This window comes from Mytilus edulis, chromosome 13 (genome assembly GCF_963676685.1).
Source record: "Mytilus edulis chromosome 13, xbMytEdul2.2, whole genome shotgun sequence".
Lineage (NCBI taxonomy): Eukaryota > Metazoa > Mollusca > Bivalvia > Mytilida > Mytilidae > Mytilus > Mytilus edulis.
Window position 1 is genome coordinate 44,289,700 of NC_092356.1, and position 22,535 is coordinate 44,312,234.

General features: G+C 34.1%; 1 protein-coding gene across 1 annotated transcript in view; it reads right to left on the reverse strand.

The window, feature by feature from the left end:
* LOC139501981 (uncharacterized) overlaps positions 1–22,535 on the reverse strand; it is a 65,440-nt gene that overhangs the window by 15,335 nt on the left and 27,570 nt on the right. The window contains exons 5-12 of the mRNA XM_071291295.1: positions 20,041–20,139; positions 19,058–19,357; positions 15,763–15,883; positions 7,683–7,893; positions 3,862–4,718; positions 3,118–3,232; positions 1,349–1,543; positions 459–495 (exon numbers count right to left, since the gene is read on the reverse strand). Of these exons, the coding sequence (XP_071147396.1) occupies positions 459–495; positions 1,349–1,543; positions 3,118–3,232; positions 3,862–4,718; positions 7,683–7,893; positions 15,763–15,883; positions 19,058–19,357; positions 20,041–20,139 (1,935 nt within the window). The remainder of the gene's footprint in view (positions 1–458; positions 496–1,348; positions 1,544–3,117; positions 3,233–3,861; positions 4,719–7,682; positions 7,894–15,762; positions 15,884–19,057; positions 19,358–20,040; positions 20,140–22,535) is intronic.

Consider the following 22,535-nt stretch of genomic DNA (forward strand, 5'->3'; position numbering starts at 1 on the left):
GGTACCGGTTAACCGGTTAACCGTTGACAACACTAATTAATAATGAAAATAACATTTTTCTCAAATAAAATAGTCAGCTTGGATGGGTAAAAACACTGGTTTACAAATTGTTAGGCATGAACTTATAACCTAGTAGCAGCTAGCTGTAGACAACATAATACATCGTAAATATTCTAAAAAATAAAAATCGTAAATATTCGGCGAAATTGTAGACTGACTTCAACATATTCAATTAAATACACACAACACAACACTATAATAAAAAAATAAAAATCAAGGCGAACATACCCAGGGCGAACAGGTATCAGGGCGAACGGTCTCAGGGCGAAACGGAACTAGGGCGAACAGTAACTAGGGCGAACCGAAATCAGGGCGGACGGACCCGGATTCTACATTCCGTTCCGTAACACATGCATGATCCAATCAACGTAAATATAATTTTAATATGATCAACTTACATTGTTGTATACCTTGCAAGTGTTTAACCGTTCCGATCTAAAACAAAAACAGTTAAATAATAAACCCATAAAACTAGTCTTTAAATTTCGATTTTGTAGAACATGCAGTCATGCAGTTATAAAAACAATAAGAAAACGCATTGGAGGAAACGACCGCTGTCGTCAAATTTCATCACCATTAAAAGAAGTTGAATATAACATCAGAACCTTATGAGTCATCGACGACAAATAGCTAGTTTTAACATTTCGGTTTTGTTGTACACATATCGTTATAAAACCAATAGGAAAACACCTGCTAGGAAACCACTGATGTGGTCAAGTTTTATCAGCATCAAAAAAAGTGGAATATAACATCGGGACGTCATAAGTCAGCAAAAACACTTTGTAGGAAACCGGCAGCTGTCGACAAGTTTTATCGGTATCAATAGAAGTGGAGCATAGGTAAAGAGACGTAAGTATAGTCAACGACGACAAAAAAAATATACAAAAAAAAAGGATAACAGGCTTATACACTAACGTTACCGTGTCATACTTCTATTGATTTTGAAAGTTGTTTAATGGTAAATTATCTCCTATCGACACCTTATAAATGTCGAAAACAAGTTTATTTTTGTTACTAACTAGACCCCCCCCCCCCCCCATTTTGTTTTTATCTATAACATAATCTAACAACGTCAAATGCAATAATTTGATGGTTTCTGATACATGAAAATATAAAATCTTTTATCATTGAAAAGAGTCCCTGTATATTATGTAAAAGCTAATCTTTTATACAGAATGGTTTGCAAAGTGAATTAAGTTTACGTTTCGGAGAGTGTGTGCGTTGATATTCAATGTCTAGAGCACCTGGAAATCAAGTTGAAAGCTTATATTTGTATCAGTATACTCACAGTTCTGGATGTTCTAGACGATAACATGGCTGAGTTGTACACTTTTACTTCCAACAAAAGAACAAAGTTGGCTACTTGGTGAATTGGAACCTTTAACCAGCAGTTGTTTATATCTAAAACCGTGTCTATCAGGAAGCAGTCACCCATTTTAACGCAGTAGCAATCACTTGGAATACGTTTGCATGTTTCTTTTGACTAAAGAATAAATATTGATTAAATGTATTATCCACTTCTTGATAATAAAGAGAAAAGAATGTACGCGTTGTCGTGTTAAGCATGAAGTCCTTCTCGTAATTTCAGAAAACGGGAAATATGTGTCCAACCAACCTGAAGGGAAAAAAACCACTGCTGCTAATTCTTAACAGCTCCTTAGTGATAACCTGCACACAAAATAGAAAGTTCTGTTCAATATTACTTTGAAAAGAGGGACGAAAAATACCAGAGGGACAGCCAAATTCATAGATTGAATATAAACTGACAAGGCCATGGCTAAATATAAAAATACAAACAGACAAATAATAGTACAGAAGACAAAACATAGAAAACTAAAGACTAAGCAACACGAACCCCACCAAAAACTGGGGGTGATCTCAGGTACTCAGGACGAGTTGGCAGATCCTGCTCCACCTAGATCCTGCTTGAAAAGTATGCAAAAACTTCAGCACATTCAATATGTTTAATTATCGAAAAACAGAAGTAGGTGTTTGGTAGATCCGATTAGTAATGGCACGCTAAAAGTAGTACTGTTATACTGTTGAACAAATTATGAAGTACTTTTGCCCAATATTACCTCAAACGGAAATATGTGCATCACGAATGGAATAGTTATCAAAGGTACCAGGATTATAATTTAATACGCCAGACGCACGTTTCGTCTACAAAGTACAAAGTTGAAGAGCATTGAGGACCCAAAATTCTAAAAACGTTTTGCCAAGTACGGCTAAGGTAATATATTCCTTGGATAAGAAAATCCTTAGTTTTTCGAAAAATTCAAAGTTTTGTAACAGGAAATTTATAAAAATGACCACATAATTGATATTCATGTCAACACCGAAGTGCTGACTACTGGGTTGGTGATACCCTCGGGGACGAAACGTCCACCAGCAGTTGCATCGACCCAATGGTGTGAATAGTTTGCAGGTACCAGGAAAAAAATGAATGCAATATCAAAACCAATCTCCGTACAGCGCTTGGTCCTTTCTGTATACTCAGTACACTACGATACATATGTAGTGTAGTGATACGAAGTAAGTATAGAGCGAATGTGTGCTCTGTCGCGGAGATTGTATCGAAACTGCCACATTCTTTTGATACAGGAGAAGTGGCAATGTGTTGTTTTGTTTAAACAGCTTTGACAAAACATTATACTGAACACTGGCGCGTGCAAAGCCGAAAAACGAGTAACTATTGAAGAATCTGTTTCTCTTATGAGTATCAAATAATTTCAATTTTTAATAAACGAAAATCACCTTCGAGTACATTTTGATTAATCCAGTGAGCTGATAGTGGGTATGAGTCTTAAAATCGTCCAATCACCTTCTGACATTATCGACAACCATTCGTTTATTCGTTTGATGTCATCATTTTGAAAGGGTTAAATTGCCCCTCCAAAAATAGAGAAATAAAGATATCAACGCTTTGCCAAATTGCCTAAATACATATCTTGCAATAGTCTTGCAAATACCATTTAGCAATGGGATTATAACAGAAAACATGATTTAGAATCAGAAAGTAATTCTAACATGTGTAAGAAGACAAAAGAAAAGTACCCGTGTTTCAATAAGGAAATCTTTTTTTGCATATTCGATCAGAGTTCCATTTACAACAAATCTGAATGATACTTTTCTAACCCCGCTGTGCTCATCTTTTGCTGAAACCCGCACTCTGTAAAGAGAATAAATCAATAAATCAAACAAACATTTACTTATGACTTTGAACGTACAGCTTATCCCTAATTTGAAATTAATTTTAGTTAATTTTTTTTTTGTTGACTTATAATTGTCTGCCGAAAACAATGGTATTAAAAGTTTACTTTGATACAGATAAAATAATGATGGATGGCTGTTTAACGTTTAGATTTTAACGTCACGGTGCTAAAACTTCACATTTAGTAATTATCCGTAGGAATACAATATAATCTGACTCATAGCCGACTAGTTTTCAGTGCAGTAAATATCAATTTGAAAGTCTGGATCAAGATAGCCCGGGTTTAAACAAAAACCTTGTGCACCAAACGTATGGCAAAATCAAAGGTACTTTATTAATATGATTTGCTATATAGCATGCTACCACAAAACCTTATATAATGTTCACCGATTAAAATAGATTGTTTAATTTCATACCTAGAGCTAACATTAAGGAATATGATAAATTGTTTTAAAAACATAGATCATTTTATAACAGCTCAGTTAAACGTTAAAAACAGAAGATATAACAGGTGATATTTGATATAAGAATACAGTAATGATTGTGCATGTTTGTAATGATAAAATATAATGAACAAAGTTTCATACCTGCTAGAGAATGGGTATGCTCCATCATCAATGTTAAACTCTAATGGTTGAACTGTAGGAACCGACGGTCTACTTCTGTCGAAATACACGGCAGTAGAATCAACTTTACTATTACCCATTATGTCATGTGCACGAATCCAAATTTGATACGAATCTCCATCACGAATGTCAGATGGCGTGAAACTTTTATTGTCACTTAAAGGTAAAACATCTTCCCAACCCGTGTTTGGAACCACAGACGTAGGAACACCAAAGATACCTATAGTTTCAAAACGAATGATGGATTTAATATTTGGTATTGCAGCTTTATTTCTTTTACCTGTTTTATCATCAAATCTAGGAAGTATTTTTTTGTAGTCATGCCGCCTTCCTTCACTTCCATCATCCAGACGTGGATCGTAGTCAAGTATTTTTTCAAGGAAATATCCCTTTTCATGAACTTCATTCACGAAATGACCAGACCATGTAACATCAATTCTCGAAAACTGACTTGTTTGCCATGTAAAATTTGACAGTTCGGACGCAGTGGTAACAATAATCGCATGTGCAGAGCTAGTTGATATGGTAGACGTTTTATCATATATTGCTACTTGTCGTGCATATTTAGAATTGTTCGCTTTGTCACTTACTTCTAGTATCGCGGAGTACACACCAGGTTCATTGGGTTCATAGGTCGGAAAGGAAGTAGTGTTGCTGGCATTTATAACCAGAGGTACTGGATTAAATGTCGTATTGATGAGAGGCTCCCTTAATCCTTTATGGTCGTAACTATACTCCATTTTCCAAACTTCAAATACATATCTCGATATTCCTGATAAGTTGTCTCTCCATCCAGACGCTTGAGCATTCAGTGCACCCTAAAAATAAAAAAGTGATATAGTTGTGGTTAAACCAATAAGAAATACATTTACTTAATACAATTTTAGTTGAGAAAACCTTATTTAACTATCTTTAATAGTCTAGTTTTATGTTTTGCTTTACCTCACTATCCAGAGATAGGGGACGGATGAACGTCACATTATGTATGCCTCTGTCCCTAGTCAAGAGCCTGAAATTCAGTAGTTGTCGTTGGTTGCCGTAAGAATTTGTTTGTTTTTTGTTTTTTATTTTGTTATAAATCCTATTTTGTCATTTTTGGACTTTTTATAGCTGACTGTATGGTTTGAGTTTTACATTGTTTTATCCATAATGATTGTTGAATGACATTCTGATAATCACAGAGCTATGAATATTTTGTATTAGATTGTCTGTTAAAACTTTCTCTAATCTCAAAGGTTACAATATTGTAGATGCATGCACACTAAAACATTGAAGTCTTGTCTTTTCCCTTTATTTAATTCAATTTTCGTTTTTATACACAATTTAACCAATGTTTTTTGCACCTCAAGGGTGCGGTACACGATCTTTTTCCTGAAGTAATTTTTTTTCTGTTTGGTAATACATTAATAATAAGATTCATTTCATCTTCAATGCTCTTCAACTTTGTACTTGTTTGGGTTGATAAATATTTTGATATGAGCGTCACTGATGAGTCTTGTGTAGACGAAACGCGCGTCTGGCGTATTAAATTATAATCCTGGTACCTTTGATAACTATTTACATCACTGGGTCGATGCCACTGCTGGTGGACGTTTCGTCCCCGAGGGTATCACAAGCCCAGTAGTCAACACTTCGGTGTTGACGTGAATATAAATAATGTGGTAATTTTTATAAATTTCCTATTTACAAAACTTTAAATATTTCGAAAAACTAAGGATTTTGTTATCCCAGGCATAGATTACCTTAGCCGTATTTGGCACAACTTTTTGGGAATTTTGGATCTTCAATGCTTTTCAACTTTGTACTTGTTTGGCTTTATAAATATTTTGATATGAGCGTCACTGATGAGTCTTGTGTAGACGAAACGCGCGTCTGGCGTATTAAATTATAATCCTGGTACCTTTGATAACTATTTACACCACTGGGTCGATGCCACTGCTGGTGGACGTTTCGTCCCCGAGGGTATCACCAGTCCAGTAGTCAACACTTCGGTGTTTGACATGAATATCAATAATGTGGTCATTTTTATAAATTTCCTAATTTCAAAACTATAATTTTTTTTAAAAACTAAGGATTTTGTTATCCAAGGCATAGATTACCTTAGCCGTATTTGGCACAACGTTTTCGGAATTTTGGATCGTCAATGCTCTTCAAATTTGTACTTGTTTGGCTTTATAAAGATTTTGATATGAGCGTCACTGATGAGTCTTATGTAGACGAAACGCGCGTCTGGCGTATTAAATTATAATCATGGTACCTTTTATAACTATTATGACATCTGGTGATCCGTAAATTTGCCAGCTGACAATTGGCAGTCAGCAGGGTTTTAGAACAGCAGTTAATCGACCTGCTAGTCAAATGCGTGCTGTTAAAATATACTTTTTTTTACTTTTTCTAGTCATTTGGAAATTGTTGTTTGTTCTGTATTTAGACCTCTCTGCCAAGTAATTTGTTTTGCATGCACAAGCATAAAACTTGCGGATTTTATCCAATGCAATCATACTAGGTTGGAACGTTATTTTCAATTTAGACTTATTTATATTTGTTTGTTTGGGCTTATATTATACTTGCCTTCGGTTTATATGATCCGCTCATCCTATTTCGACTCTTTCAAAACTTAAGAGTCTATCCTGAATTGAGGTAAATTATATGGCCTGACAAATACTTTTTCGATTCCCAACATCACTGAAGAGAAAGTTATAGTCCAAATCCGGCTTTGGTGTACAAATTTTTGCACCTCGTGTTTATGGTGTACGATCTTTTCCGCAAGTTTATTATTTTCTGTTTGGTAATACATTTTGTTAATTAATGACAAGATCCATTTAATTATATCTGGTTATCCATTTATTTGGCACTCGCCAATGGCAGTCAGCAGGGTTTAAGAGCATCTGCTAGTCAAATGCGTTTTGCTAAACTATACTTTTTATAATTTTTTGGTCATTTGGAAAATGTTGTTTTTGCTGTCTTTAGACCACTTTACTAAGAAATTTGTAATGCATGCACACGTTTAAATAATGCGGTCTTTATCCGACGCAATTATAGGATTGAACGTTGTTTTCAAATTAGACTTGTTTAAATATATATAAGTTCGTCTGAATCAGTGACAACTTTACGACATATTTTATCCATCGGATCACCAGTGATGGTGATACAAGGCTGAAAAGCCAAACAATGTTAGATTCGAAAGCAACATTTTGTTCTCCCCTAGCTAGGATTCGAACTCATTATACTGACATATCGTAGCACAAAATCGCCTTGCACTATGCCCGACGCCCTAGACTACTCGACAACCTAGTCTCTACAATAAAAAAGCTTTCGGTGGCCGGGTGTTACCTTTCCTCGTCAGTTTTTATCTAGCGTCATAACACAGTTCATGAAATATAAGGCATGACGATGGAATTTTTCAGATCAGCTGAATTATCTATCGTAGAGGATCTTAAAAACTAGTGACAACTTTACGGCATATTTTATTCGTCGGATCACCAGTGCACGTGGTGATGACACATAACTGAAAACATATTCTTTATATATAATTTATCTAAATGTCAGCCCAACAATGTAAGATCAGGTTTTTTTCTTCCTTGGCCGGTATTTAAACTAAAGCTACTGAGATAGCATGGCACCAAATCGCCTTGCACTTTGTTCGACGCGCTAAACCACTCGTCCATATTGTATATATATATATTGTAAAAACTATTTACATTTGATACATCCCGACTAAATAAATTGATCTTTTTCAGAACGTATAAATTTGCATAGATAAATATAGTACAACTATTGACCTTTGTAACATCCTGACGTATAATGAATGGAACTTCTCCCGAATAGCAGCTAGAATCTTCAATGCAATGAACTGGGTCGTCGTAATCAAAATGTAGTTCCATCGAGTTTTCGGTCTTCTTGACATTGTAGGTTTGTGGGCCACCATGGTTATAACCATTATTTACAAGTTGTCTGTATCCGCCCGTACTTACAGAAAAATGAACCTCGTACCTTAATAAAGGAATAGAAAGGAATAATGATAAACAGATTATTCAACAACAGTATTTCACGTATGCAGTAGTTAGAACCAAAATTGTACATTTCATCACATTCACAATATTTAAACCAGATATAATTATTAAAGAGGCATTAGCAGTCATATCAATGTTCATCGATTAGACTGAAATCTCATTTACAATGAATGGACTCTACAATATGTATCAACTTACATACTTAATATAACTAATATAAACTTATATAATCCGGAGTCAATGGTCGGTAATTATTCAAGAAATCAATGACTAATTTGAAATGTGACACTGATAAATACTATGTTGAGAACAACGTGACATTACGTGATGAACGTTTGAAGTTAGGCACACATATTCAACATCAGAACAGATATTATTGTTGTGTTAAGATTAAAGAAACAATTGAATTTTTATATATGTTCTGGACCATATGAGTATTTGGACCATACGCGTATGGTCATGACCATATGGGTATATACTGGCCCTACCATACGCGTATGATCGGGCAATTAACAGGTTTACTTTTATAATGCTTAACTCTTCATACAACCCTTCTAGTTGTCACGTCATTAAAAAGACACTACCAAAGGTCATTTTATTATAGATCTATTAAAAATTAATAATAACAAGATTAATAAAACAAAATAAGCAGTTTCACAAAGTAAATTTCATCACTAGTCAAAACTATACTTATTTTTAGTAAACACATTTTTTTTTCATTACCGATATGTTATTACGAGTGAATGGCAAAATGTCGATCTGGGAAGATAACTTCCAAAACAATTTAATGAAATTTTACACAAGAAGTCAACTGTTTTAATACAAACTGACGTAAAAGTCGGTAGGATAAAGAGTCTGATAATTTGTTTACTTTTGAAACTTAATATAATTAGCATTAGCAGTGCAATATTCAGAATTTTTTATACTTATGCGCGTTTTTGTTTTAAAAACTAGAGGCTCTAAAGAGCCTGTGTCGCTCACCTTGGTCTATGTGAATATTAAACAAAGGAAGCAGATGGATTCATGACAAAATTGTGTTTTGGTGATGGTGATGTGTTTGTACATCTTACTTTACTGAACATTCTTGCTGCTTACAATTATCTCTATTTATAGTGAACTTGGCCCAGTAGTTTCAGTGGAAAATGTTAGTAAAAATCTACAAATTTTATGAAAATTGTTAAAAATTGACTATAAAGGACAATAACTCCTTAGGGGGTCGATTGACCATTTCGGTCATGTTGACTTATTTGTAAATCTTACTTTGCTGAGCATTATTGCTGTTGACAGTTTATCTCTATCTATAATAATATTCAAGATAATAACCAAAAAAACCCAGCATAATTTCCTTAAAATTACCAATTCAGGTGCAGCAACCCAACAACAGGTTGTCTGATTTATCTGAAAATTTCAGGGCAGATAGATCTTGACCTGATAAACAATTTAACCCATGTCAGATTTGCTCTTAATGCTTTGGTTTTTGAGTTATAAGCCAAAAACTGCATTTTACCCCTATGTTATATTTTTAGCTATGGCGGCCATCTTGGTTGGATGGCCAGGTCATCGGACAATTTTTTTAAAGAAGATACCCCAAAGATGATTGTGGCCGAGTTTATATTAATTTGGCCCAGTAGTTTCAGAGGAGAAGATTTTTGTAAAAGATAACCAAGATTTACGAAAAATGGTTAAAAATTGACTATAAAGGGCAATAACTCCTAAAGGGGTCAACTGACCATTTCGGTCATGTTGACTTATTTGTAAATCTTACTTTGCTGAACATTATTGCTGTTACAGTTTATCTCTATCTATAAAAATATTCAAGATAATAACCCAAAACAGCAAAATTTCCTTAAAATTACCAATACAGGTGCAGCAACCCAACAACAAGTTGTCTGATTCATCTGAAAATTTCAGGGCTGATAGATCTTGACCTGATAAACAATTTTACCCCAGTCAGATTTGCACTAAATGCTTTGCTTTTTGAGTTATAAGCCAAAAACTGCATTTTACCCCTATGTTCTATTTTTAGTCGTGGCGGCCATCTTGGTTGGATGGCAGGGTCAAGCCACACATTTCTTAAACTAGATACCCCAAATATGATTGTGGCCAAGTCTGGATTAATTTGGCCTAGTAGTTTCAGAGGAGAAGATTTTTGTATAAGATAACTAAGATTTACGAAAAATGGTTAAAAATTGACTATAAAGGGCAATAACTCCTAAAGGGGTCAACTGACTATTTCGGTCATGTTCACTTATTTGTAAATCTTACTTTGCTGAACATTATTGCTGTTTACAGTTTATCTCTATCTATAATAATATTCAAGATAATAACCAAAAACAGCAAAATTTCCTTAAAAATACCAATTCAGGGGCAGCAACCCAACAACAGTTTGTCGGATTCATCTGAAAATTTCAGGACAGATAGATCTTGACCTGATAAACACTTTTAACCATGTCAGATTTGCTCTAAATGCTTTGGTTTTTGAGTTATAAGCCAAAAACTGCATTTTACCCCCATGTTCTATTTTTAGCCATGGCGGCCATCTTGGTTGGTTGGCCGGGTCACGCCACACATTTTTTAAACTACATACCCCAAAGATGATTGTGGCTAAGTTTGGATTATTTGGCCAAGTAGTTTCAGAGGAGAAGATTTTTGTAAAAGATTTCTAAGATTTACGAAAAATGGTTAAAAATTGACTATAAAGGTCAATAACTCCTAAAGGGGTCAACTGACCATTTTGGTCCTGTTGACTTATTTGTAAATCTAACTTTGCTGAACATTATTGCTGTTTACAGTTTATCTCTATCTATAATAATATTCAAGATAATAACCAAAAACAGCAAAAAATCCCTAAAATTACCAATTCAGGGGCAGCAACCCAACAACAGGTTGTGGGATTCATCTGAAAATTTGAGGGCAGAAAGATCTTGACCTGATAAACAATTTTACCCCGTGTCAGATTTGCTCTAAATGCTTTGGTTTTTGAGTTATAAGCCAAAAACTGCATTTTACCCCCATGTTTTATTTTTAGCCATGGCGGCCATCTTGGTTGGTTGGCCGGGTCACGCCACACATTTTTTAAACTACATACCCCAAAGATGATTGTGGCTAAGTTTGGATTATTTGGCCAAGTAGTTTCAGAGGAGAAGATTTTTGTAAAAGATTTCTAAGATTTACGAAAAATGGTTAAAAATTGACTATAAAGGTCAATAACTCCTAAAGGGGTCAACTGACCATTTTGGTCCTGTTGACTTATTTGTAAATCTAACTTTGCTGAACATTATTGCTGTTTACAGTTTATCTCTATCTATAATAATATTCAAGATAATAACCAAAAACAGCAAAAAATCCCTAAAATTACCAATTCAGGGGCAGCAACCCAACAACAGGTTGTGGGATTCATCTGAAAATTTGAGGGTAGAAAGATCTTGACCTGATAAACAATTTTACCTCGTGTCAGATTTGCTCTAAATGCTTTGGTTTTTGACTTATAAGCCAAAAACTGCATTTTACTCCTATGTTCTATTTTTAGCCATGGCGGCCATCTTGGTTGGTTGGCCGGGTCACGCCACACATTTTTTAAACTAGATACCCCAATGATGATTGTGGCCAAGTTTGGTTTAATTTGGCCCAGTAGTTTCAGAGGAGAAGATTTTTGTAAAAGTTAACGACGACGGACGACGACGACGACGACGACGGACGACGGACGACGGACGACGGACGACGGACGACGGACGCCAAGTGATGGGAAAAGCTCACTTGGCCATTCGGGCCAGGTGAGCTAAAAATGAATGACGTTACTGGCAAAGACATTTGTTTATTTTTGAAAGTTGTCTGGTGATATGATGTACTTCAGTCATGTTACGATATTGGAGATCTAAAGCTTTTTAAAAACACCGTAAACACATCGGATTGACCCAGAACCCAAGAAAAGCTATGGTACCGTATGGAAGAAAATGTCACACTACGCATACATGCAAGAATACAATGAGCGATGAAAACTAACTTTGGCATCAATATGTTATGTTATCTGAATTGTAAATAATACAATTGCATGTATCAATCATTGTTTTTGTATAAAGTTTTCTAACGCATATTATTGAAAAAAGATACCTATATGGTCCAAATACTCATATGGTCCGGCCCGTTAATAACCAAACGAGTATATACTCATGTGGTCCGACCATACGCGTATGGTTCAAATACTCATATGGTCCGGAACATATATACAATTGAATTGTTATTTGGTTAAAACAATATATTACGATTCTTTTTTTTCTTTTTATTTTTTGTGATAATAAATTGTTTTAGCAAGTAAATCATCAATCATTCTAGACCAAACTGGATATCCAGATTGCTCAGAGTAGATATTGAAATTCTTGCTTTGCGTTGGATTTTAATTAAATGTAGTAATACATCATAATTACTTTATAAGAAATTGGAATTCAATTTTACTGGGATGTTTCGTTTACTTAATCGCAATATTTTGACACACACATATCACGGTAGGTATAGTGTCCGGCTAGAACGTGGTTTTTTCGAGTGATTTGATCGTTTTTGTCGAGTGTGACCACTTTTGTTCGAGTGAGTATGATCAAAAGTTAAAAACAAACAGACTTCCTTTCTGACGAGATGTGATATAGAGGGTATAAGTATTTGAGATAAAAAGACTTTATCAATTCGACATTATTTTTTGTAAAAAAGTTGAATTGAGCCTTACAATTATTTGATTCCAAAAAAACAGAATACAGCCATTTTTATACACCTACCAATGCAAATCTCGATAGAAATGCATACATGGAATCCATATATCCTTAGATATAGAGACACTTTACAAAAATTCTTGTTGCATTAAAAACGACATTTTGAGACTAAATTCATTTCTATATGTTTGGGTTTTATTTTGATAGTAGTCAGAGCTTTTTTTCGGGTGCGTCGGTGTTTTATTGAGTGATTTTACAAATTTGCTATAGCTTAGAATTTTATGTGTCAGTGTATAACAATTGACTCTTTAGGTAAATTAAAAACCGAACTAAAAAATCTTAAATTGAATTCAAAAGCCCAAGTACCAAAACATTATGACTTTGGCAATCGTAAACTCAATATAATATTGACACAACTTAGGTGCTCAGCTTCTTTTTTGAACTATGATCTTAACAGAGTCAACATTATTTCAGATCCGTCTTGTAGTTGTGGTGCTAAGTTCGAAGATTCACGTCACTTCTTTTTTTTATTGTCCTAATTATTCGAATATAAGAACCAAATTATTTAATAATCTACATTGGTTACCAGATAACTCTCTACTAAATTTGAACACCTTAACCTCCGGCGATAAGTCTTTACGTAATGTTGAAAATGAAAGAATTGTAAAGAATGTATATGAATTTATTAAAGAGTCTAAGAGGTTTCTAATTGTGTAATGTAGAACATAATAAAGTGCAAATACATGCATATTGTGTATTACCACTCACATCATCACACACCATCTTTTCAGAGTTCAAATATGTTATATATATATATATATACAAAAAAAGTTTCTTTTCAAGCGGTGTACAGAATTATATATTAAAAATTAAATACACAAAAAGAGTTTTAAAAGCAGCATTGTCTAGCGCTTTCATCCATCTTGGGACTTTTCAAGACTATGAACGTCGTTATGAACTGCAATGGGAACAAAAGTTGCGCCTACCTATGCCAATTTAGTTATGGCTTACTTAGAAAAAATACTATACGAAAAAGTTGGTCAGATTTTTGGACAGGAATTCAAAACTTATGTTTATGAACAGTGGAAAAGATTTCTAGACGATTGTTTCATATTATGGAGTAAATCAACAGACGACTTAGAAAAATTCCATGAAATTCTTAACTCATTGCATCCGTCAATAAAATTCACTATTGAAAGTAGTAACTTGGAACTCCCATTTCTAGACATTTTAATTAAACTCTCAAACAATAAAATCATTACGGATATTTATTACAAGAAGACAGATACACACCAGTATTTAAATTTTGAATCATGCCACCCATCACATACAAAAAGAAACATTCCATATTGTATGGCAAGACGAGTATGTTCAATTGTATTAGATAAAACTCTTCGCAAAAGAAGGTTAGAAGAACTGAAGATGTATCTCTTACAGCAGAAATATCCATTAAAACTTATAGATGACAGTATCGAGAGGACAAATAAAATGTCTACAAATCAACTAAGGACACCGAAGGAACATACAACCGATGATGATATCCTCCCGTTTGTGACTACTCATGATCCGTCATTACCAAATGCCTTCAAGTTTATAAAATCGAATTTTCCGATTTTACATCAAAGTGAAACAATGAAAAATTTGGTAACAGAAGAATCGATCATTTATAGTAGAAGACAACCGAAAAATTTGAAACGCCAACTTACAAAAGCGCGATTTGATATAGTTAAGAAGATATCATCCGTACAAATTTGTGGCGATTCACGCTGTGGAGTATGTTCCAGAGACAATTATATTTACTTAGAAATAGGCAGTACGAAACATTTCAAAAACGGTAAGAAATTTACAGTAAACGCAAATATGACTTGCAAATCAGAAAATGTAATCTATTGTATAACATGTGTCAACTGTAAAGAAAACTACATCGGTCAAACAGGAAATAGTGTGTGTGAACGGGTCAGGATCCATAAACAGCAAATACGGCAACCCGAGTACAGACAAATTCCGTTGAGCGAACATTTAGATATTTGTGCGGGAGGAAAATTCAAATTTTTCCCGTTCTTCAAATGTACAGAACCAACAGAAGAATACCGTAAAGAACTAGAAAGAAAATTTATAAAAGTGTTTGACGCCAAGCTTAATGCTTAGTAGTTACATGAACAATAACGTTGCGTCATACTACTAATATTTTACGAACAATGACGTTACGTCATAATACTAATGTGTTCCCCATAACGACGTTCATAACGACGTTCATAGTCTTGAAAAGTCCCAAGATGGATGAAAGCGCTAGACAATGCTGCTTTTAAAACTCTTTTTGTGTATTTAATTTTTAATATATATATATATATATACATAATGTATTGTTTGTATGCATGCTTTGTAAATATTCTACTGTTATAAATTGTTATGGGAGAAGACTTTATAAGTTTGATTAACTTGTGTCTCATCCCTTTTGCACATTTACGCAAATAAAATATGTTTAAACTAACAATAAGAAAAGGGTTCAAATTGTGTACTTTTAAAGGCACGAAACCAATGCATTCATCAGTTTGATAAAGTTGTACTTACACTTACACTTTATAAACAAGTATCGTTCATTTGTGTATATTGTTGTTTGTTACATCTTATAAACTACATGTACATGATGTATGCATGATATCAACAATCTAATGAAAGCATTAGACAATTTGGATTGAGACGAACGTACAAATAGTGAATTAAGCTGATGAGTTATTCATTTCATTAATTGTTAACTATATATGAAATTCAAGTAAGATTTTATTTACAATGGTAATAAAAACTGGTGGGATTAAGTGTGTGAATGTTTTTATTTTTGTTATTGATGATTTTTTTGTGGGGGCAGGGGGCATACCTCTTTTGGTAGAATATTTTTTATTACAAGGACATTTTGTGCTTCTTTGTTACTCAACACATTAATAGTATTCAAAATAAGATGGGTAGTCATGTAAAAAACTATTTTCATTACGAATTAGCAGTTAATTGACCTGATCGCATGTTTTATCACTTGAAATAGCTCGATCTACACTCGAAAAAAATAGACAGATTCACTCGAAAAACCACAATCGTAGCCGGACACTATACCTACCGGGCATATTCATATTAAATATATATTATTGTTCATTTACTTGTCCCCGGAGTCAAACTGTATTATATATCTGGTTGTCAAATCGCACGATAGGTCGGTTTTTGGTGTTGTACTAGAAAGATTCGGGCACTCAAGATTTTCACGATTTGCTTCATAAAGACCTGTATAAAATACAAAAATATATCTCTGTCAATTAATATTACATAATTAAATACTACAGAAATTACATATGTATTACAAATGATTAAAACATTTATATAGACATGTGAAAGTGAAAAACGAAAAATAATCAAATTAAATAATTACGGGATACACTGACTCCAGCTTACTCATTATAATAGACCTTGTGTGTACAACTTTTCAGAAGAGTGCTATTTACGTTGAAATCACACAAAAAAAACAAGTAGAAAAAACGTCTTCTTCTAAACATAAAAGCTATGAAAACAAAAGAACATTGTTCAGAGTATGTTTAAAAGCCACTGATTCAGTTTACGGTAGCCAAGGACGTATAACTAACATAACTAATATACGTCCTTGCGGTAGTCAAAGGATAGTTTTTTAAACATTTAATGTAGGTCATGAATTTGAAATGGTATATTTCACATGTTTTCGAGTCAATTTAGTACGTTAACCTTTTAGCACTAAAAGTTGTTTCTCATTATTTGTGATTGTTTAACAAAAATAAAAAAAATAATTTAAGCAAAATGTCATCGGTGTCGTACCTAGGGCTGTTAATTATTTAAGGATTTTTTGCTTTTACGAAAATTGATAATGAACAGACAAACAATATACAGAAAGCCATATCGAATAATACTGGTAAAACAGGGGTTTCCGTCGGTCCTGTTTTATTGAGAATTCGGCTATAACCAACAAAACAAAGTTAAGCTTTACCACGGCGTCTGTACAGCATTCAACTGTCCATTTACATAGAAACAATATAAAATGAATTACGAAATTTTACTAATCCATAACTACATGTAATAATGAAATTTGTCACGTAATGCTAAAAAAAACGAATAATACAATAAAAACATATATACGATAACAAGAAATAGATAATGCTAGGATTAAAATGGATTACCTTCTTAACGGATACGTTAACAATTTGGAGAACTGTAGTCGCTTGCTTTTAGATAAAGTTTGAATTGTTACAAAATAAAACAAAGAGGAAAATATCACTGTTACACTGGGGCAGGTGGACTGGATTGACAAAGTCAAAACTACTAGTCATGGGTTCTCGAGTCCGAATAAATTATCACTTGTTTTGTTTTCATCAATTCTAGGGCCTTTCGGGTGCCAGTGCAATTTTTGACAAGTTTGCAAGAGAAACCAGTTGCTGTTGGTTCGCGTATCGTACATCAACTTCTTCGTATACCCTAGAGAAAATCTTGTCAGTATGTTTACATTCTTTATCCAGCGTATGTGAACACACAGTAGTGTATTGATCCAAGGACATGAACGATTTGTTTTTCAATTTGAAATGGAGTAAAAGCTCATGACAAATACTGTTAAGTTAACTGACAATTCATGTTAAATAATAGAAAACTGCATTTTCTCAAAAGTTGTGGTAAAATAATTTCATTTGTGACCTTGTCCTATTGTGCAAGTGACATACTATTCTGTCGGTCGGCCATGTATATGCTCTAAAAGTTAGGCAAGGATGAACAAAAAATTCTACATTTTTTTTAGCTGTAATCTCTGTCCTGTCTTTTTTCACTCTTTTCTGTCCTGTTTGTTGTTTTTTTTTTAGTTCATCCTGATTTTGTTTACCTTATTTGTCATCCTGCCTTTTTTGTTGTTCTAAAGTGTCACATCCTATTTTTTTCTATTTAACTCAAAAGTCCTGTCCTGCCTACTTTTTTCAAATTTTATTCTAACCCATCGATATCCCCCCTTTTTGTCCTCTTTTTTCCTATTCAAATTGTAGCTCCATGAGAATTCATTTTTGGATAAAAACACTTTTGTCAAGTAACAAAACTTTTACCAATATTCCCTTGATTTATAATAGGAATTGTAACCTTGACTTTTCACCTACTATCTGAATAACCCATAGGAGTATGTTTCTTTTCATAGTAAAACAGGTGTATGTTTTGTTTGGTAGAGGTGATAATTCCCCATTGATAAATTAATAAATCAATTAGAAAAGAAGATTCAAACTCCCTCATAAAAAGTTTACCGCAGATGAATTTGGCCATTTATTTCGGTTATTTTTGTCAATGACATATAGGTTCTAACGTTTTCAAATATTTTTACATGTACGATTTTTTGTCGTAGAAGATCCATAAAATAGTTGTCGTGGCACTTTGGTGCACAATGTCAAAAAACTATTTCGAGTTGTCACATCAGCTCCGACATGTCCACGATGGTTCCACGGTGGATACAAGAAAGAAAAAGTAATTGTAATTTTAAGGCCAATTTTCGTCCACGACAAACGACAGCACCACGGTGTTCAAAATATCGTGCGACTGTCGTACGACGGTCACAGTTGTCCCGCGAATTGACCAAATTGCTTGTCTTTGCGCTGTATAGCTGTGTTGTGGGTTCGTTGTGACCAGGGCTTAAATGAAAATAATGAATAATTTGATGATTTTATAGTACGAAACATAAGTCGAAAAAAAACATAACCGCACCCCTTGCTCAAAATTGACGAATCGTTCCCAAAGACAAGATTATTTTGAAAAATGCATATTTAAGATATTTGGAAGGATGCCAGGACTTTATAGCGAGGTGACCGTTTGTTTTACTTATGCTTAAAACATGAAGATAATTTTCTCTAATTCTATGGAAATTTATCCCTTTCCGAACCCCTTGTATAAAAAAAGTTAATCAACGTGTGGTTGCCGGTGATCTCAAAAAATCATTGGATGATTTTAAGGGTCATAACCTTTTTAGCTAACTGGATGAATCAAAATATGCTAACAGGATTGAGTTCAATATCGTAGCAGCTACGTACTACTTGCTATCAATATCTATGTAACAACTAGTTTATAGCTGCACGTTCAATAGTAAAAATCTACGTAGCACTACGTAGCTGCTACGATATTGAACGCAGCCCAGCTAGGTGTTAATGAAATTGACAACTTCCTGAATGTGAAAGGCACTCGAAGGGGATGTTCGTTTAACAAAAAAAGAAAAATCAGTTTTGAATCATTAAAGAAACAGATTTTTACATAGTAACTCGTGGATTATCGGATTTATCCAATTTCGATAGTTAAATTATCAATGTTAAAGTCCTCGCCGAGGCTTTGACTTTAAAATTGATAATTTAACTATCGAGATTGGATAAATCCGATAATCCTCTGGTATCAATGTAAGAATCTATATATATATCTCACCTCCATTTTTAAGTTTCATATGGATAACAGTTGCAGTGGCAGAAACGATTCCAAATTTTACCGTTCTGATGTAGCTTGGTCGACTTGGGTTACGGGAAAATACATATGTATCGTCTAAATGAGCTTTCAAATGAAATTCCAGCTTATTAAATTTCCCTTGGTTTGTCCATGTTATGTCAGGCGTTTTCATGTTAGTGGCATCACTCTTATAACTGTATTCATCTCTGTTTAATGTTTCGCTGTGATATGTAAATGTGCTATTGATCTTCTCTATAGTTGGCAAGAAATCATCGCTTTGCACTATAAGAATAATATTGATAACACAACAAAATATAAAACAAAGCACCAGTTCTTACTGTACCATCATAAATATTGTACAATAAATAGTATGCTGGAAACAAACAATATATATATCGGTAAGTAACAGCTCATGACATAAACTACAGACAGCGTTGCAACATATGTCATGGCTGATGGATGTATACTAGCAGAATACTGCAGATCGACGTCTAAAGACGTTTTAAATACCAAAAATTGTCGGTATATAAAAAAAGTAAAGAATTTTTGTATAAAAAAGAACTGTCATTGCCATGCTCTAAGCTCATTTTAAAATTGGAAGCATTATATATGGCAATCCATTTATACCGAGCGTAAGCGTTTCGATGCGCACCTATATATAGATAATACACGTTCGAATGGCAACCATTTTGATTTGATGAACACAAAAAGTTATATGTTATTTCCTAGAAAGCAACAGCATCTCAAAAGTCCGTTTGGCTCTCCGGCATTTTTCAAAATACATCTGACTTTGCAATTTCTATTGTGACGTCAATTACAAGCAGCCCATGTTCTATTCAAAATAGATCATGGGTTTGTATCTAAAACGAAAGAAAAACGTCATTTAGAATTGGAAACACACGCTATTAATGTAAGGGCAAAGCTTTAGAGAACAAATTGTCTTAAAGGTATATTTTCATATTTACAAGTTAAGCAGCTCCCTCCACCAAATCCATACGAGCAGTCACATGTAACGCCAGAACAACGCCCAGGATAACACGGTTTTCGATACGAACATGCTGACACTGTAAAATAAATATACAAGTTAATGTAACCGTACATAAATATTTAACCTACGCTATTCCCACAATTTATTTCCCGTGTAATTATGTTGTCCATCTGTAAATAGTTTTATGTTTTGCTTGGATATAACGAAAGAAAAAAGTCACTGTTTTTTTATTAAAATTTATTGACGTAATCGAAAACTTTATTTTTCGTACAAATGATACTATGCATTTTGAAGAACAGTGATGCAAAAGTAGTATTGGCGCAAATAAGTTGTAGCGCAAAAAGACGCATTTTTGTGCAAACGCATTTCTCTCAATTATTTTAAGTATTTTATATTATGATTTGGTCATATAACAACTTTGGTACATCCTTTGCGTCAAAATATCAGTTTTCAACTTTTCTGAATATTCAGAGGTGTTTTTTTTAACGCTGAGAAAGAAATATCCCATGTCAGAAGCCTCTGGTCTTTGTTAGTCTTGTGTGATTTTTAATTTTAGTTCATTTATATATATTTCGGGGTTTAGTACGACGTTCATAATCACTAAACTGGAGCACATTTTTGTTTAGAGACCAGCTGAAGCATGCATCCGGTAGCGGGTGTTGTAGACCCATTGGTGGCCTTCGGCTGTTTTCTGCTCTTTGGTCGGGCTGTTGTCTCATTAACACATTCCCCATTTCCATTCTCAATGTTATTTCACCCTCCCAGGATACACTGTTTTGACCAGTATTTTCTCCGCATATTTAGCGATGAAGTAGAAAATACTCAGTCGTGAACCAATCAACTTCCGCACTCTAGCAGAGAAAAGCTACTGCGACACCAACGTGGCCAAGAAACTATTTTTCAAACTACTTAAGGCAGAACCATCCTTAACTGAGATTTGCAGTACTGTTACAGCCGATTGCAGTGAGTGTTTAGGTAAAGGTACAGTGGAGATCACTTCTAACCTCTCATTAGAACTGTCAGAATATTCTGTCATAGAACTGTTCTAACCTGTCCTAGAACAGTTCTACCTAGAACAGTTCTACCCTAGAACTTTTCTAAGTAGAACTGTCAGAATTAGTTCTAAGTAGAACTGACTAAATCAGTTCTAGGTAGAACTGTCAGGATCAGTTCTAGGGTAGAACTGTCTAAATCAGTTCTAGGTAGAACTGTCCAAATCACTTCTAACCGTAGAACTGTCAGCAGAACTGACTAAATCAGTCAGGACTGTAGAACAGTTCTAAATGACGTCACTGCAGTAAGGGCACTTTAGAATTTAGAAGAAATAAATCACTTCTAACTACTTTGCTATATATTAAATAGCAGATTTTCTATATTTTTTACTGATAAAACAACTTTGATTACGTTACATGTACAGATATCGAAGTGCATAGAAGGTTACCCAACTCATCTGAGAAATATTTTTATAAGATTGCATACGGAAACATCATTGTTCACGTTTCCATGGTTTCTTCGTTCCCCGTTTTTAACAGTCTCGTCATAAATAAAACTCTTCATTTAATTCATGGAATTTTAATCGTAATTTACCTTGTTTGCCTTGGATGTACATTCATTTCAGATTCTGTTTTGACAAATGTTCAAACGAAAATTGTACAGTGGATGAATTATGGGATATTAATGAAAAAAGTGTTGTACAACGTAAATAAACTATACATTTGCACCATCTCGTCAATTTAGCCAGACTTATCCATAACGAATATAAATGATATCTGGGACTCTGCAACTTAGAAAATATACTGGATCTGAACATGAATGAAACATTTGCCCCTGGACGTTCGCCTACAAACAAAATCATGCATTTTTCTTTGCCTTCTTCAAATTATATTAACAGTATTCTATTCCAAGAAGAGAACTTCCCATACCAACTTCCAAGCAAGGACCGAAGCTCATAAACTCGGCAATCAACGCAGGACTTCGGGAATGTTGCTTCCCATGTTTTATGTTACACATCAACAAAAGAAAATCACTGAATTACGGGCTCCTGACTTGAAACAGGCACATACATGCAGAATATGGCGGGGTTAAACATGTTCTCTTGCCGATTATAAATCTGAAATAAAACCGGCAAAATAGCAAAACTCTATATTATATTAATCGCTATTTTGCCGAAGCCTTTATATTAAGACAAATATTTCTTGAAACTTATAAATCAATTCTAGCCGTAGAATTTATAAATCAATTTTAGCCGTAGAATTTATAAATCAATTCTAGCCGTAGAATTTGAAATCAATTCTAACCGTAGAACTGTTCTAGAAGTAGAACTGACCAAAGATTTGGTCAGTTCTAGCTAGAACTGTCTAAAACTGTTCTAGGGTAGAACTGTCAGGATCAGTTCTAGCTAGAACTGTCCAAATCAGTTCTAGGTAGAACTGACCAAATCAGTTCTAGCTATAACAGTTCTAACCTAGAACT